This window comes from Amphiura filiformis, chromosome 7 (assembly GCF_039555335.1).
Source record: "Amphiura filiformis chromosome 7, Afil_fr2py, whole genome shotgun sequence".
Classification (NCBI taxonomy): domain Eukaryota; kingdom Metazoa; phylum Echinodermata; class Ophiuroidea; order Amphilepidida; family Amphiuridae; genus Amphiura; species Amphiura filiformis.
The window spans coordinates 53,271,228-53,288,601 of NC_092634.1; the positions used below are offsets into that span (position 1 = coordinate 53,271,228).

General features: G+C 35.5%; 1 protein-coding gene across 1 annotated transcript in view; it reads right to left on the reverse strand.

Annotated features, from left to right (window-relative positions):
- Positions 1–12,870: 12,870 nt before the first annotated feature.
- Positions 12,871–17,374, reverse strand: part of LOC140157331 (uncharacterized) — a 66,322-nt gene continuing 61,818 nt past the window's right edge. The window contains exons 4-5 of the mRNA XM_072180484.1: positions 16,468–16,559; positions 12,871–14,063 (exon numbers count right to left, since the gene is read on the reverse strand). Coding sequence (XP_072036585.1) covers positions 13,119–14,063; positions 16,468–16,559 — 1,037 coding nt within the window. The 3' untranslated portion in view covers positions 12,871–13,118. The remainder of the gene's footprint in view (positions 14,064–16,467; positions 16,560–17,374) is intronic.

Consider the following 17,374-nt stretch of genomic DNA (forward strand, 5'->3'; position numbering starts at 1 on the left):
AGAATATTAGAGTAGAGCAAAATGGAATAGCCAGCAAATAGCCCAGACCTCAACCCGATTGAACACTTGTGGGACCAGCTTCGTCATGCTGTGCGTGCCAGAGTAGCCAATGCGACCACATTGCAACGAATCTTGGTTGAAGAATGGAATGCCATCTCACAGCAACGTGTGACCAGGCTGATGAGCAGCATGAGGAGGAGGTGTCTGGCTGTTGTGGCTGCGTATGGTTTTTCCGCCGCTATTGAGGTTAGTTACTAGTGTTGTTTGAGCATAGAATAATGTCAATTTGGCACATTCTGCTTGAGACCCCACTACATTCACAAGACGTGTACCATGTGTACCAGGCGTGTACTCAGCTGTGAAAAGGTGATTGCTTCAAATGTGATGTCATTGTAAAGAGAAGTAAAGTAGCTATCCAATGATATGCAACAAGATGTGAACATGTCACACATAATTTGAGATATGGATGCTTGAAAAAACTTTCAAAACCTTTATTGAGGAGTTTAGTTTAATTGTAACACTAACAGGTTGTATAACCGTTGACTCTTTCCGTTTTAATTGATCCTCTTGTAGCAAACAATCGTCCCATTATTTGTTTGTTCTTGTGCTGGATGTGTAGCCTCATTATCATCATTACCTACTTGATATGGTTAGAGTTAGTTTAACGACTATAAGAGAAAGCCAAAAGTAATGTAAATTGTGATATTCTGCCCTTGTATAACTTAAATTTATATTAATGAAGTCAATATAAAGCACATACAGGGCTTCAGTCCTTGTGAAGTATCATTAATATTAATATAAAAGTAATCCAAATACTTGGCTTCTGTCCTTGTTAAATACCGTTAAATATTCATCCTCTTAATTGGAAACTCAATGAGCATCTACGATATTATTTATAGTATTCATCATGCACTGTTTGGTCCCCTTTGTGGTATTTAACATTAATATATTTGAATCAGATTAAATTATCAAGAGCTGAGCTATCTCAAGAACCACTGAACCAATACTAGGCTTGTTTGTACTCATGTTAATACATTTTTCATGCTGATTCCAAATATGGTCATGAAAATTCACATTTCTGAAATTTTTGACTTTTTAAAAAAAAATTAAACTTGTCGTCTGCAGTCGACACCCGCGTGAAGAGAGTTAAGACATGAATTTTAAGATATTAATGTATGGGGATTTTTTTTCTGACAAAAGTGCCATGTCACATGCAAAGCCTAGATCTGACATTACCCCTAGTCCAATTACCATACTTATTTTCTTTATTTTGATAAAATAGTTTGCTGAATCAATATTAGTATAAGTTTTAGTTTAAAGATAAAACATAGTACTGATGAGATAGATAATAACATCACTGCTCTTCTCCATCTGACTCATTAACTCAGTTGGCAGAGCATCGGTCCGGTGATCCGAAGGTCCCAGGTTCAAATCCTGGATGGTCAGTGAATTTTTTTAACTGGCTGTCATTTATGTATGTGGAGACTTGTGTTTAAAAAAAACTTTCTCATATTATTATTCTTAGCTATAAATAGTAACACACAGTAGTAAAGAGTAAAAAAACCCATTAAATTAACAAAAAAAGTGGGTAATGGTGAATCCAACGGACGAGGACACAAAACACATCAAGGATCAATAAATGATACAAGAGGATACCTTGAACAGAAAAGAAAACGAGCAAGGTACACCAAATTAATGTGGGGAAACAAGTAAAATACAGACTAGACAATATGCAGGGGGGGTGTGGGGGGCAACACCAACAAATGTAGGCATAGGAAGTAGGCAAAGTTCGACAAATTACCAGTTCCAAGGCTCACAAAAGTGCTAAACCTGCAAAAACAACAAGGATAAAGTAACCTGGAGCAGACAAACAAAACCAAGCAGACAAAAACAACCGACGTTTCGAGCAGATAAAATTTACTGCTCTTCTTCAGGGACAGACGTAACAAAATATAAAAGCAAACAACAAAAACTACATGCTGTAGTTTAAAAACAAATTCAAGTCAAAAACTGAAGGCAAGTTCAAATAGAACTCAGTAGCAAACAAGATAAGCTCAGAGCAAAATAAGCATTTCTTACTTCAATGAAGCACAATTTACTACAGTGAGAAACTGGAAAGCATTATGTAAATAAGCAAGACCACAGGACAATAGGGTATTGTCCTAATTGACAGGAAGTAGGTGTCAAGAGGGGTCGTAGTCAATAGAAGAGGAAGAGAATGAATAGAGGGAGATAAGTGGGCCAATGTCACTCAAATTTGAAAGAGAAGAGTCATGCATATTACAAAACAATTATTTTAAATACATATGTTAAAAAAGAGAGAAAAGATACAAAAGAAATGGTTAAGGGCTCGATCACCAGCTGTGCACATTTTTTTTGTGGGACCTGACAGCACGTCAGACACACCAAATTGCAGTTCAAAGATAGACATTATTCTTAGATATAAACTACATTTCAGATTTTACTTCCCATTCAAGAAAAATACAGAACTAATTTTTTGGGATTAAAAACATATTATCCTGTTTTGCCCAATGAAACATAGCTAAATCCTAATCCTTTAGTTAGTCCTAACTAGCAATAAAAGTCAAATTTTAATATTTGGCCAATTTTTGGAAATAAAGGCCAAAAACATGCATTTTTAGGGTGTTTTTTTATATGCTGTGACAATCAAGCCCAAAGACTTGTACTAAGAGTAATTTCAGTTTACGCATTCTAATTTTTGGAAAAGACATGTTTCATTCTTATAACCAAACATTAATTAAAGTAACACAAAATAGTGAAAATTTGAGCAAAATTCCGGCATATACTCAAGATTTTGAATGGTTCCAAGTCTATGATTTTTGTGACTTGATTGTCAGAAAACACTATGCCTAAAATGAATGTTTTTGGCTCTTTTTTCAAGAAATTAGTAAAATAGTGTACTTTTTCTTTTATCTCCAGTTAGGACTAAATGAATGATTAGGATTGAGCTATGTTTCATTTGGCAGAACTTGATAATATTTTTTTAATCCCAAAAAATTAGTACTGTATTTTTCTGGAATGAGGAGTATAGAAATAGTAACACTCAGTAGTAAAAAGTAAAAAGAAACAACTTAAATTAACACCTGTCAATTATCAATTGTACCGGTGGTAGATTTGTTTTCAAAACAGGGGTACCTAACTCCCATGTGTAGATTTACACGGCGCTATTCCTACAATAGAAATTGTTAAGGGCTCGATCACCAGCTGTGCACAGTATATTTTGTGAGACCTGACAGCACACCGGACACACTAAATCATGCTAAATTGCATTTTAGGTTTTTTGTGAAACTTTATGTATATCTTCAATACAAAAAGGCAAAATTTTTATATGATGGGCGGCTTTTCCTCCCAGCTAATTACACTATAAATACAAATTACTAGATTGCTTTGAAGACTGTTAAATGTCAAAAATGTTAATTTTTAATAATTTGCCATAAATCTGTATTATATCGCAAACTGCCTGACATTCCTCGTATTCAGAATGCAATTTGGTGTGTCTGATGTGGTTTCAGGTCCCACAAAATTACTATGCAAAGGTGGATGACCGAGTCTTTAAGGCACATATTAAAACGACTGAAGCACTGTGTTAGGTAGGGACTCCTGTGTTCATAACGATATGATGTGGAAGCAAAGATTCTCTATAATAATTGCTTGCAATCCACTTGTAGACTCTACATCCCCAAAGATGCTTGGGCTGGAGAACGACAAGAAAGGTTCTATTAACTGGAGTAATGGTACAATAGAATACTTCTCTGCTCAAAAGCAAAGACTCCATTATAGTTATGGCAACCATTATTAAGCTATGAGAATCCGTGATCATAGTTCTGTTAGATCATGTAGATGGTGACAATGTAATCACATGGCTCGCAAGTTAAGGCAGTGAACATGTTTTGGAGACGGACTTTATCAAAGATATGGATTGAAATATCACTGAAAATAAAAACCCGTCAGGCGCATCAAAGTTAATAGAAGATTTTCTCATTTTTTCAAAGTATATTTTAAGGAAAAATATACACCATTATGTTTTTGCTGAATAGAGTGACAAAATCGGTTTTTGTATGTTTCCATAAAAAAAAATTGGGGTAAAAAAGTGCACTTTTGTGATTTTGTTTACCTCACCTCACCTCACCTCAGCTCACCTCAGGTACCATCCACATCATGGGGTGGGTTGCAGCCAGTCTTGTGATGAGGCTCCATTTGCATCTGTCTTCTGCGGATTGGGTCGCAGTGTATGTGGTCATTCCCGTCCAGGATTTGATGTTTGATTCCTATGATGTACATAGACGTCCTCGCCCAGGCACAAATTTAGGCATGAGCCATGCCCATGAAGATACCATGATCTTGCCAAGAACGTGCCCTATTTTCGCTAGCAACGGGCATAAATTGTCGTGAATTTGGGAAATTTTTGATTGGTTGTTCATGCTCACACATGAATTTTCATGCCTTTACATCCTTTTTGGTGTCATGCGTTTGATAAGAGCCTTGGCGTGGTTTTTTGCCCAAATTTTTTCGGTCACCGTAACAAAAGATTTCTTGAGTAATTTTTTTTAAAATTAATTTTAAAAAATAGATACAAATATCTAGGGGTAGCTTTTCTATTTTAAAGTTAATCAAAATTCTTAAAAAAACCAACAACAAACAAACAAACAAAAAACCGTTCCTAGATATTTTTATCTAGTTTTAAAAATGTATATTTTTTTTTTACTCTGGAAAGTTTTTGTTAGGATGACCGAAAAAAATTTGGGCCAAAATCACCGGTTTTTTATTTCCTCTAAAACTGAGCATTTTTGACCAAACTTGGCCTCACAGATGGATTCATCCAGTTATTTCCTGTCCCATAAAAAGGTTACATGTAGAAAATGAACCGCAATTTGTGATGGTACAACAAAATAGTCAGTTTTTCAGATGTAATTTATTGATCTGTCGTGTAACTGTTTGCTAAGTTTCAATTCCGTATCTTAAAAGCAACTTAACTTATGAGCGGGGTGTCAAGATGACAGGGGTGTCAAGAGTGGCTAATCATCAAAATATCGCACAACGAAAGTTGAACACACGCACACCTTTGTTTTCAGATTTTTCTTTATTACCTTTTATGTTTCTCTTGTTTTTCATTGTTGAACTTATTGAACAAAAGAAACATATTGAAAAATAAAATATTGTTCACTGAAAATAAAACAGTTTTAGAACTTCTTGACTCTCGGCGGTTACAAATAAGGTGGTCATTAGAGAAGAACACGTTTTTGGTGAAAGCAGTTCTGCACGCTGTATCTCATGTCATCAACATAATAGTGAAATGAATAACAATCTTTTGCATTTAGGTCTTGTTTGGATTTTGTTGACTTAAAATCGCTACCGTTTGTTTTTACATTTCTGACTGAACTTTTGAAATAAAACTGAACAAGTATTAAGCTTAAAAAGTTACCTTTTCAGAGTCTGAGTTGAGCAAAGACGTAGCTTGCGACGCCATCACGGCGTCTTCATTCAGCGTAGTGATTACACTCCTCCGGTATTACAAGTATTATTCTTTATTTATCAGAATAAAAATACTGCACCTTCCATGCTATGGCTGGGTGTACTCAAGTGCCCCGCCAAATGCACGGTGGCTGTGACGGTGATTTGAACCCCGTGTTGCATTATGTCACGTCAAGAGCTTGCTCAGGAATGTGTGGAATGCGGATTAAGTACGTAGGTTGTGAACTTGACATTCACAGGGGTACTAGTAGAGTACATAGATTATGTCAGGGAAAGGATATTTATATTTGTTAACATTAACTTAGATTATTTTTTAAAAATCTACATGTAACCTTTTTGGGGACACAAACGGGAATTAGAGGAAATGGTATTAGACCAAATGGCAATAGACCATACGTTAGACCAACAATTTAAAAGTTATGAGCCACATGTTTCCAGAATTCCTGGGTTAAGAACACCCTTGATGTAGGGTTAGCAAACCTCCTGGCCAGCCATTGCACATGGTGTTGGGTATTATTGACTGTATACAGACCGTAACAATAAAAATTATACAATTGCAACATCGCCTCTCAGAAAAAATAAAAGAGATCATGGCAACAATCTTATTTCAACAACTCTTCCTATACCTTTGTACAGGAGCCAACCGTTGTTAATCCGTGATGAATCCACACTTTTACTGTAGCGTATACGCGAATGCGAGCGAGACTACGCGTTACGCGAGAGCGCGTAAAATTCGTCATGCCTGGAACCTTTGTGCGTATGCAAGCTTACAAGTTGAATTCAGTATTTTCAAATAGCGGCTAAATTTTGCCGTTTTATTCTGTAGTTTTATTGATGATATTAACAGAGAAATCATCGAAGTTTTTGTAAGGCTTAGTGACAATGATTAACTGACATTTCCCCGTGAAATAATCGTGAATTATACGATCTTTAGCTTCTTTTCGTTGTTGAAAGGATTCAATCATGTTTCACCGTTGTTCATCACCGTTTAACAACTCGCGTCCGGCGCGTCTGCGTGGTTTACTTCACTCGGGCAGCTAAAGCAGCCCTCGCGAAGTAAACCACGCAGACGACGCGGCCGCATCGTTGTTAAACGGTGATGAACAACGGTGAAACATGATTGAATCCCTAAATGTATTGGAATTAGTAATATCTTGGCTAACAGAATAACTTTAATTGTTTTTTACTAGTTTGGGCTCAAATGCTACGCTCAATTAACTAAATCGTCCACAAAACGAGTGTGGCCACTATTGACATTTTTACGCATATTATTAACGCTTGCATTGCGTAAAATCGACTTTCATAATTAGCAACTGCATGTTTGCTTTTCAGAAAAATATAAGGGGTCATGGCATAAATGTGATATGCTGTAGTAATATCTTGGCTAACAGAAAACCTTTACTTTGTGTCTTTCCTAGTGCAGGTTCAAACCTTATGCCCGAATTTACTTAATTGCCTGAGTTAAGCCACTTTTTTGACAATTTCGCACGTCAAGTTTGTATCACGTAAAATGACCTGTCATTCTTATTGTCAAAGATCACAGAACAAAAGCAAAGTTTTTTCATGTTTTTATTTTCACCTATTAATGTAAGTAAATAAAAAATATGATATTTATTTCAAAATCATAAATTAAAATACCACTTCAACACATGTTCAAATGCCTCAATGTTTAAAATACCCTATCTTAAGAGCACTGACCATGGTTTATGATTTAACTCAATCCATTCACTTTTGTTAAATATCTTCGCTTGTAAACCACCGATTTTATTGAAACAAATATATAAACCTTGAAGAAATGTCTGACTTCAAGAGAACAAGGTCATCAGTATAACAGGATAAAAATCCACTAAGCTAATTTCTCAAGAGGTTTTTTTGATGCATGAAGATAAAATCATTTTATATTTAACAGAACTTTTAATTGACAATCTGAAGGAGAGTGTTCTAAAGAAGTATCTACATAGTTGAGTGTCTCAGTGCCCTTGATGTAATTTACCCTTGATAATTTGACTGATGCAAATTAAATAAATGAAAGAGGCTGAAGGTCACCATTAAAGTCATCAAAATGTTTTGATCAACATGAAGAGATATGAAGATAATAATAGAGCGCCTGCGATTTCCAGATGCCGTGATCGTACGCCAGTCCAACTTTCATATGTGACTAGCATGTACGCTCATTTGGCCAGTATGGAACATTTTGCACGTACGAAATGAACTTGCTGACGAAGCAGAAATGCACACAATTTGCCAGTTTTACAATGTCTGATGCGATCAAGCAACATCAGTCGGAACTCAGGAATATTGATTTTGAGATATATCCAAACAAAGGTAATATTTCCCTTTGTTTCCTGTTGTTTTGGAAACTCTTAAATTGCTCATATCTTGAGAACTGGCTGTTCAATTTCAATGGGATTTTCTGCAAAATGCAGCTTTGTAAATTCTTTTTACTATCTTATAAGAAACTCAAAATTTAACATTTTCGAGTTCCGACTGATTTTCCTTGATCGCGTCAATTATATTAAACAGAATCAAGGATATTTAACATGCTTAAATGCAAATTGGTGTGTACCCAAGGCCTCGCATGCTTAATAGGCAGGTCCATCCCGGATCCCAGGAAAAAACCTTTTCCTACCAAGACCATAATTGGCATGTATGTTACTTCGGATGAAAGATGAAAGGTGTAAAATAAGCCCACGGGCCACCTCAAATTTTCTTAAATACAAGATGGCGGCCCAAATCCCAAAATTCCACTAGAAATCCTTAATAACTTATGTACTAGAGCAGGAGAACCCATGAGCAATGGCATAACAATATCCAAAATGTTGGGGTGTGCACTCGGTATGTATTACATTAGCATGGATGACTCGTTTTCGAATGTGGCCGCCATCTTTGACTGAAGTACACTTTGTCAGGGACCTCTAGATCGATTTTGATTACCATGTCTCAATAAACATACAAGAACCTTTTAGAAGTTGCATACTATGACCATAATGACACATGGAATCATTGTGTCATTCAAACGTTGTCATAATAATAAGTCGGGTCATTTTTGGACACATGGTTAGTCGGTTTAACGTATAAGTAATTTTTTGTTGTGCACATTTGTTAACAGATTTTTGTATAATTTGAAGGTAAAATAAAATAGTTCATAATTTATTTACTGTAAACCTTGGATTTAAGGAAACATTTGAGGTGGCTTGTGGGCTTATTTACTTATTTCATCCAAACTATCATACAAAAACTGAGCTAAAAAGAAACTTATAATTGTCCACAACTTGTGAATCACAAGGTCATATCTTAAATTCCTAACCATCAAAATGAACCAAAATTACACACAGGATTGCTTCAATACCCCAACTGACACAACAGCAAAAAGCACTGACACGGAACAGCTTCCAGGACGACTTTCACAGCCCAATATTTGGCACCCAGCACAAGAAATCTGTAAGAATGCATACAAGATCCTTGCACAGATAAAGAAACGGTGCTGCTTTCTGCTTTTCACGCACTTTCTTAAAAAAACAGATTTTGTTCCACGCTATTCCACTTACTCTTTGGGAATTATCACCTGTGAAATGATCTTGTACTCATTCTCACAGATTTCTTATGTTGGATGCCAATTATTGGGCTGTGAATGTGGTCCTGGAAACTCTTCCATGTCAGTGCATTTTGCTGTTGTGTCAGCTGAATAAATGCTTGGTTACTGACATGTGTTTAGAGTAAAGTATTGAAGTAAACCGGTGTCTAATTTTGGTTCATTTTGATAGACAGGATTAAGATATGACCTTCTGAAAAAATTATAAGTTTCTTTTTGAGCTCAGATTATTTAGTATGGTCTTGGTATGAAAAAGTGTTAGATTTTTTTTCATGGGATGAACCAATCAATTAACAACAAATGTATTTATGGATGATATAATACAAATACTGCCAATCATTCGGCATCTGGTGGAATCTATTGGTTCCCGGTGTTAATCGACCGTGAGCCTTCTAGTTTCCCAAGACTGTGGCCCGTGGTCTCCAGGCAGTGCCCATTGGGAACCAATAGATTCCAGCAGTCAATTATTTCTATAAAATATTTCATTCTACAACAGGCATATGTGTTGTGCTATATGTAGACGCATCCACTGGTGAATGGGCACTTGCACTTAAGTTAGAAGCAGTGGCACGATGGTCAAACGACGGCACATGAATTATGACACTGTTAGATAAATTTGTAGGGGAAGATGATTGATCATTTAAATGCATGATGTTCTTTGTCATTGACTGATCAACGCAATTTCTGTATTGAATATGGACGGGGGTAGATGAGCTGATGTATTGTTGTGTAAATTAGGGACGGACGGGTAACGTTGATTTGTTAAATTGTCTTTTTCTTCCTGTGTGTTTTGTGATATTGTTTTACACAAAATAGTTTCACGTAGAGCAGGAGTTGAAATAGCACGAATGTCCGAGTTTGAAGTGCTACTTCCTTTACTTAAGAAACGATTTCTGTTTCTGGTTTCAAATATTCGTTGTGATGAAGTCTTTAACTGGTCATGTTCAGTTATGTCCTGCCTTTTTAAGCTTAAAAAGTTACCTTTTCAGAGTCTGAGTTGAGCAAAGACGTAGCTTGCGACGCCATCACGGCGTCTTCATTCAGCGTAGTGATTACACTCCTCCGGTATTACAAGTATTATTCTTTATTTATCAGAATAAAAATACTGCACCTTCCATGCTATGGCTGGGTCTACTCAAGTGCCCCGCCAAATGCACGGTGGCTGTGACGGTGATTTGAACCCCGTGTTGCATTATGTCACGTCAAGAGCTTGCTCAGGAATGTGTGGAATGCGGATTAAGTACGTAGGTTGTGAACTTGACATTCACAGCGGTACTAGTAGAGTACATAGATTATGTCAGGGAAAGGATATTTATATTTGTTAACATTAACTTAGATTATTTTTTTTAAATCTACATGTAACCTTTTTTGGGACACATACGTTAGGTGATTTGCCATTTGGTCTAATACCATTTGGCCTAATATCCATATCGTTTACATCCATTTCGTCTAAACCCATTAGGTCTATATCCACTACGTCTAATAATCATTTGGTCCTTTAACTATTTGGTCTGATAACCATTTGGTCCAATAACCATTTAGTCTAATAACCAATAAGTCTAACACCATTTAGTCTAACAACCATTTAGTCTAATACTCATTTGGTCTATAACCAATAGGTCTAATAGCCATTTGGTCTAATACCCATTTGGTCTACAGACCATTTAGTCTTACAAGCATTTAGTTTATTAATAAATAGACGAAATGGTATTAGACTTACTGGTTATTAGACCATACGAGTATTAGACCTAACGGTTATTAGACCTAACGGTTATTAGACCAAATGGTTATTAAAGAAATATTAGACCAAATGGTTATTAGACTATATGGTTAGTAGACATATCTGTTATTAGACCAAACGATATTAGACTAAATGGACATTAGACTATATGGTTATTAGACTAAGTGGCAATTAGCCTTTCTGGTAATAGACCAATTGAATATAGACTAAACGGGAATTAGAGGAAATGGTATTAGACCAAATGGCAATAGACCATACGTTAGACCAACAATTTAAAAGTTATGAGCCACATGTTTCCAGAATTCCTGGGTTAAGAACACCCTTGATGTAGGGTTAACAAACCTCCTGGCCAGCCATTGCACATGGTGTTGGGTATTATTGACTGTATACAGACCGTAACAATAAAAATTATACAATTGCAACATCGCCTCTCAGAAAAAATAAAAGAGATCATGGCAACAATCTTATATGTATTGGAATTAGTAATATCTTGGCTAACAGAATAACTTTAATTGTTTTTTTACTTGTTTGGGCTCAAATGCTACGCCCAATTAACTAAATCGTCCACAAAACGAGTGTGGCCACTATTGACATTTTTACGCATATTATTAACGCTTGCATTGCGTAAAATCGACTTTCATAATTAGCAACTGCATGTTTGCTTTTCAGAAAAATATAAAAGGGGTCATGGCATAAATGTGATATGCTGTAGTAATATCTTGGCTAACAGAAAACCTTTACTTTGTGTCTTTACTAGTGCAGGTTCAAACCTTTTGCCCGAATTTACTTTATTGCCTGAGTTAAGCCACTTTTTTGACAATTTCGCACATCAAGTTTGTATCGCGTAAAATGAACTGTCATGCTTATTGTCAAAGATCTCAGAACAAAAGCAAAGTTTTTTCATGTTTTTATTTTCACTTATTAATGTAAGTAAATACATAATATGATATTGATGCTTCAAATGGCCCAATGTTTAAAAATAACTATCTTAAGAGCACTGACCATGGTTTATGATTTAACTCAATCCATTCACTTTTGTTAAATACACGAAGGTGGCCCAAGCTGTTTCAGGACTACTTTAAACAATTGGTCATGTTTTCGCTTGTAGACCAATGATTTTATTGAAACAAACTATATGCCGTCTACTGAAAATATAAACCTGGAAGAAATGTTTGACTTCAAGGCAACAAGGTCATTAGTATAACAGGATAAAAATCCACTAAGCTAATTTCTCAAAAGGTTTTTTGATGCATGAAGATAAAATCATTTTATATTTAACAGAACTTTTAATTGACAATCTGAAGGAGAGTGTTCTAAAGAAGTATCTACATAGTTGAGTGTCTCAGTGCCCTTGATGTAATTTACCCTTGATAATTTGACTGATGCAAATTAAATAAATGAAAGAGGCTGAAGGTCACCATTAAAGTCATCAAAATGTTTTGATCAACATGAAGAGATATGAAGATAATAATAGAGCGCCTGCGATTTCAAGATGCCGTGATCGTACGCCAGTCCAACTTTCATATGTGACTAGCATGTACGCTCATTTGGCCAGTATGGAACATTTTGCACGTACGAAATGAACTTGCTGACGAAGCAGAAATGCACACAATTTGCCCGTTTTACTATGTCTGATGCGATCAAGCAACATCAGTCGGAACTCAGGAATATTGATTTTGAGATATATCCAAACAAAGGTAATATATCCCTTTGTTTCCTGTTGTTTTGGAAACTCAGAAACAGATCTTGCTCCACTCTATTCCACTTACTCTTTGGGAATTATCACCTGTGCAATAATCTTGTACTCATTCTCACAGATTTCTTATGTTGGGTGCCAATTATTGGGCTGTGAATGTGGTCCTGGAAGCTGTTCCATGTCAGTGCATTTTGCTGTTGTGTCAGTTGGATAAATGCTTGGTTACTGACATGTGTTTAGAGTAAAGTATTGAAGTAAACCGGTGTCTAATTTTGGTTCATTTTGATGGACAGGATTAAGATATGACCTTGTGAAAAATTATAAGTTTCTTTTTGAGCTCAGTATTTAGTATGGTCTTGGTATGAAAAAGTGTTAGATTTGTTTTTCATGTGATGAACCAATCAATTAACAACAAATGTATTTATGGATGATATAATACAAATACTGCCAATCATTCGGCATCTGGTGGAATCTATTGGTTCCCGATGTTAACGGACCGTGAGTCTTCTAGTTTCCCAAGGTTGTGGCCCGTGGTCTCCAGGCAGTGGCCATTGGGAACCAATAGATTCCAGCAGTTAATATGTCTATTAAATATTTCATTCTACAACAGGCATATGTGTTGTGCTATATGTAGACGCATCCACTGGTGAATGGGCACTTGCACTTAAGTTAGAAGCAGTGGCACGATGGTCAAACGACGGCACATGAATTATGACACTGTTAGATACATTTGTAGGGGAAGATGATTGATCATTTAAATGCATGATGTTCTTTGTCATTGACTGATCAACGCAATTTCTGTATTGAATATGAACGGGGGGTAGATGAGCTGATGTATTGTTGTGTAAATTAGGGACGGACGGGTAACGTTGATTTGTTAAATTGTCTTTTTCTTCCTGTGTGTTTTGTGATATTGTTTTACACAAAATAGTTTCACGTAGAGCAGGAGTTGAAATAGCACGAATGTCCGAGTTTGAAGTGCTTCTTCCTTTACTTAAGAAACGATTTCTGTTTCTGGTTTCAAATATTTGTTGTGATGAAGTTTTTAACTGGTCATGTTCAGTTATGTCCTGCCTTTTTGTATATAACCTTGGGCTTGAAATCACTGAAGACATATTCCCGGATGTAGCACTCACATTTCCAGCCAATAGCTTTTTAACAGTTTTTGTATTATCTACACTGCTTGAATCTACTTTGTCGCCAATTTTATGGTTTTCAGATTCACTTTGTGGTCCGTTTATCACGGATAAGACCTGGCCCGTTTGTGCCATTAGCTTTTCAGCATCTGGAGACTTCACTATCGTAGCAGCTTCGGTTTCAGTTATTGATGATGGATATGGACTTTCAGACAGGGCAAAGGAACTGCCTCCGTTTGGGAAAGCCGTTTCAAATGCAGATTCCGCTGATTCGGTTCTTGAAAACGGCCCTTTCTTCTTTTTCTTTCCCTTTCGTTTCGTCGGCCATTCACAAACCATACTGTCATTGACTTCTTTATATTCGTTTCTTGATATGAGCCAATAGGTTGTCATGTTTCCTTTACCCTGTGGTATGAAATGTATGAAAATAAGTACAAAATAATTATATGTATACGTTGACAACCGTAAACTAAGTGCAAACGTCCTGCATTATTGAGAATACATAATTATAACAAATTAGTGTAGTTCTAACCAAAGATGTGTATGCCACCGTGACGGTAGGCTTCTTCTGTTACGATGGTAACGATCCGCTGAGTGTTGTGAATTGTTTGAATGAGTAGTACAATTTGTTTGATTTTTAATAAAACTATACTAGTATTTAACCACTTCTGCTTTAGCCACGGGCTAGACAGTGACAGTTTGATGAGTAGTTTTGATTGTACACTTTAATTTTCATATTATAAATAATATCTACAGTATATTATAATTACAAATGAGCGCGGATGGAGTTGATAATATGACCGCAATGTCTATAGAAATAACTTAAATCCCGAAAAAAACATTTACAGCTATTTACACAGGTGATATAGTTATTTACTTTGAAAGTACGTAATTTTTTAATCGTTTAAGAAGCAACCAAAAGGTCTATATAATATGCATCATTTGACAGCAATACCAAACAAATAGGTTAAATTGAGCTCGGCAGTGCTTGAAAAAGGGTGATACCATTTTCTTGCATAGCATCTAAAAAGGTGCTTATAATAAAAATCACTGAAATATACCAAGCTGTAGAGTCAAAAATGTGCGCATTTCAGAGTAACATGCAGAATGACACGTTTTTACCATTATTTTACAGTTTTGACGAACAATTCCCCCAAATTCATCCGTTGCACATGGATTTAGCCACCCAACTAGTGGTGTCCAATCTGTTCACAAAAAGGAGGGCGCACTATAAAATTATGGTCTTTACACTTCGGTGCTTTAAAAGTCTCAGGTCATTATGTTGACATTTTGGTCATTTTGGGATTCACCCTTCCACTCTTGAATCCATAATAGTAGTTTTATCCAGAGCGATTGGAATTTTTCTACTTTTGGCATGATTGTAATTTTCTTTCAACATGAGAAATCCGCTCTCAACTAAATTGTTATTAAGGGCGTTGCCTCTAAAAATGTTAGGCCTTGTTATGTGAATAAGACAATTTCACGCTCCATGACTTTCACGCTGGATCTCGGAGCTTGTTCCTTTTTTATGCTAAATCCTTTCCCTATTTTCTGCGCACAAGGTCCTTCCGATGCAGGTGAATGCACATGAAAAGAGTGTATCACGAGTGTAATGTGCGATGAAAATATCGAGATAGTTGTGTCAAAAAATGCAATGTACACAAAGTGCATAAATGACCTTATTAGACCTAAAATCAATCATTCACGAGATTCCCTTAAAAGTAGAAAAGGTTTTAAAATGCTCAGGAGGATGTGCTGTTTTAAATAAAAATCAACATTATATAGCCTATCACTACTTATACTAGCATAAAGCATTATTGACCTTTTCGTTAATAAATTTAGAGAAGAAAAGTAGGCTACATTAGTATGTTGCAACCTTGTCATGTTGTGTCACATTTGTCATGTTGTGTCACATTTGTCATGTTGTGTCACATTTGTCACGTTGTGTCACATTTGTCACATTGTGTCACATTTGTCATGTTGTGTCACATTTGTCATGTTGTGTCACATTTGTCATGTTGTGTCACATTTGTCATGTTGTGTCACATTTGCCATTTTTATAGCTTATAAGGATATTGACATTTATTCAAAAGATGCTTTAATCTTGAATATCCATATGCTTTAATCTGTTGATGAATTGTTGATTCATTAACGAATGAATGATCGAATGATCATCAAATATCATCCCCTGCTTTACCTAATTCTTATTAAAATGATCTTATTATTTCCCCAATATTGATTTTGAATATTTAATTGATCTGGCATTGCTTACATTACGTTTCTTTTAGTGGAATTCATCACTACGCCTAACTGGCAGTTTTCAAATTGATCGTTGTCATTTTCTTACAAAAAGATTTCAAATATGAAAAAGATTTCAAATATGATTCATTGATTTCAAATATACTACAATATTGATTTTCTAAAATAAATGCCATATTGCCGTAAATGCAAATATTTGATATGATGTTTTATATATCGCTTTCCATATCATAGGAAAAGACTTTTGGCAAATTTAAAGACGTTGAACTCAGCTATATAATTTATTTTTATTTGTTGCGGCCATGTTACCATCTTTATTAGTCATGGTGATGGGTAAAACCTCGTTCAAAAATTTGACCAAATCATAGTCACTAAGAGAACCCAATCTTGTTTGTTTGTTTTGGTTTTTAACTCATTATAATGTCCCCCTTTTTCCTTTCTTAATCCTAATCGGTGACTCCATTTGAAATCTACACCCCCTGTGTGGGAGATTAAGGTCATGTCTTCCTTAGGAAGTGTATGTATTTCAACGGGAACAGCCTAATATTACCTTAACTTGTATGTCTCCTCGTTTTTCAATGATGAACGTAGTATCGCCTTTTAAACAAAGTTTAGAAGCCTCGCTCATATGTATCATATTAGCTGTGAAGAAAATAACAAACATGCATTTCGTATTACCGTCAGCCTACTACGATAATTGCCAAAGTCATTTTTTGTAATTTTTAAAACGAAGTACAAAATATGGTTTATGCATGCATCATTATTACGTAATCACCCTAATTATTTCTGATTATTCATTTTAATTTGACTCATTATCATGTGTTCTTGTGCAAAATTTGGTGAATAAATATGTTTAACTGTATGTTTGAACTGTATTTTGTACTTTGGTCTAAAAATGACGCAATTAGCTACGTATTTGACGTCCTTGATGTTTCCAAATTGGTAATATACTGGACGAGCACATTTTAACAGATAATAACGTGTCATCGTTTTCGTTATCTAAATATCAATCAAACATAATGCCATAGAACTCCGTGTTAAACGGTCCGATATAGCCCGATGTGTTTGACTCTATAGTTATTATACTAATATTATTTCATCAAAGAATAACAACATTAAAAAAGTTGATAGAAATCGTACATTATGGCTTGAATTGTATGTTCATTACATACAAAAATTGTTTGCATATTACCAACAGTCAATTAATTGATATTTCAAAATACTTATAGTCAATGATTGACCAAGCATCGACAGTCGATCCCAAGATTGAACCAATGAACAGCGTCATCATCCCTATATCTTCGTGTCAAAAATTACCGTGATAGTACGGCGAATCCACAACACTCAGTAGCCCATATGAGTGTTGCCATTACACAAAAATCGATTTGTTCAGGTAAAACTGATTGCTGTTTTCTTTCAACACATATATTTAACTGCATTTTCACCGAATTTTTTTT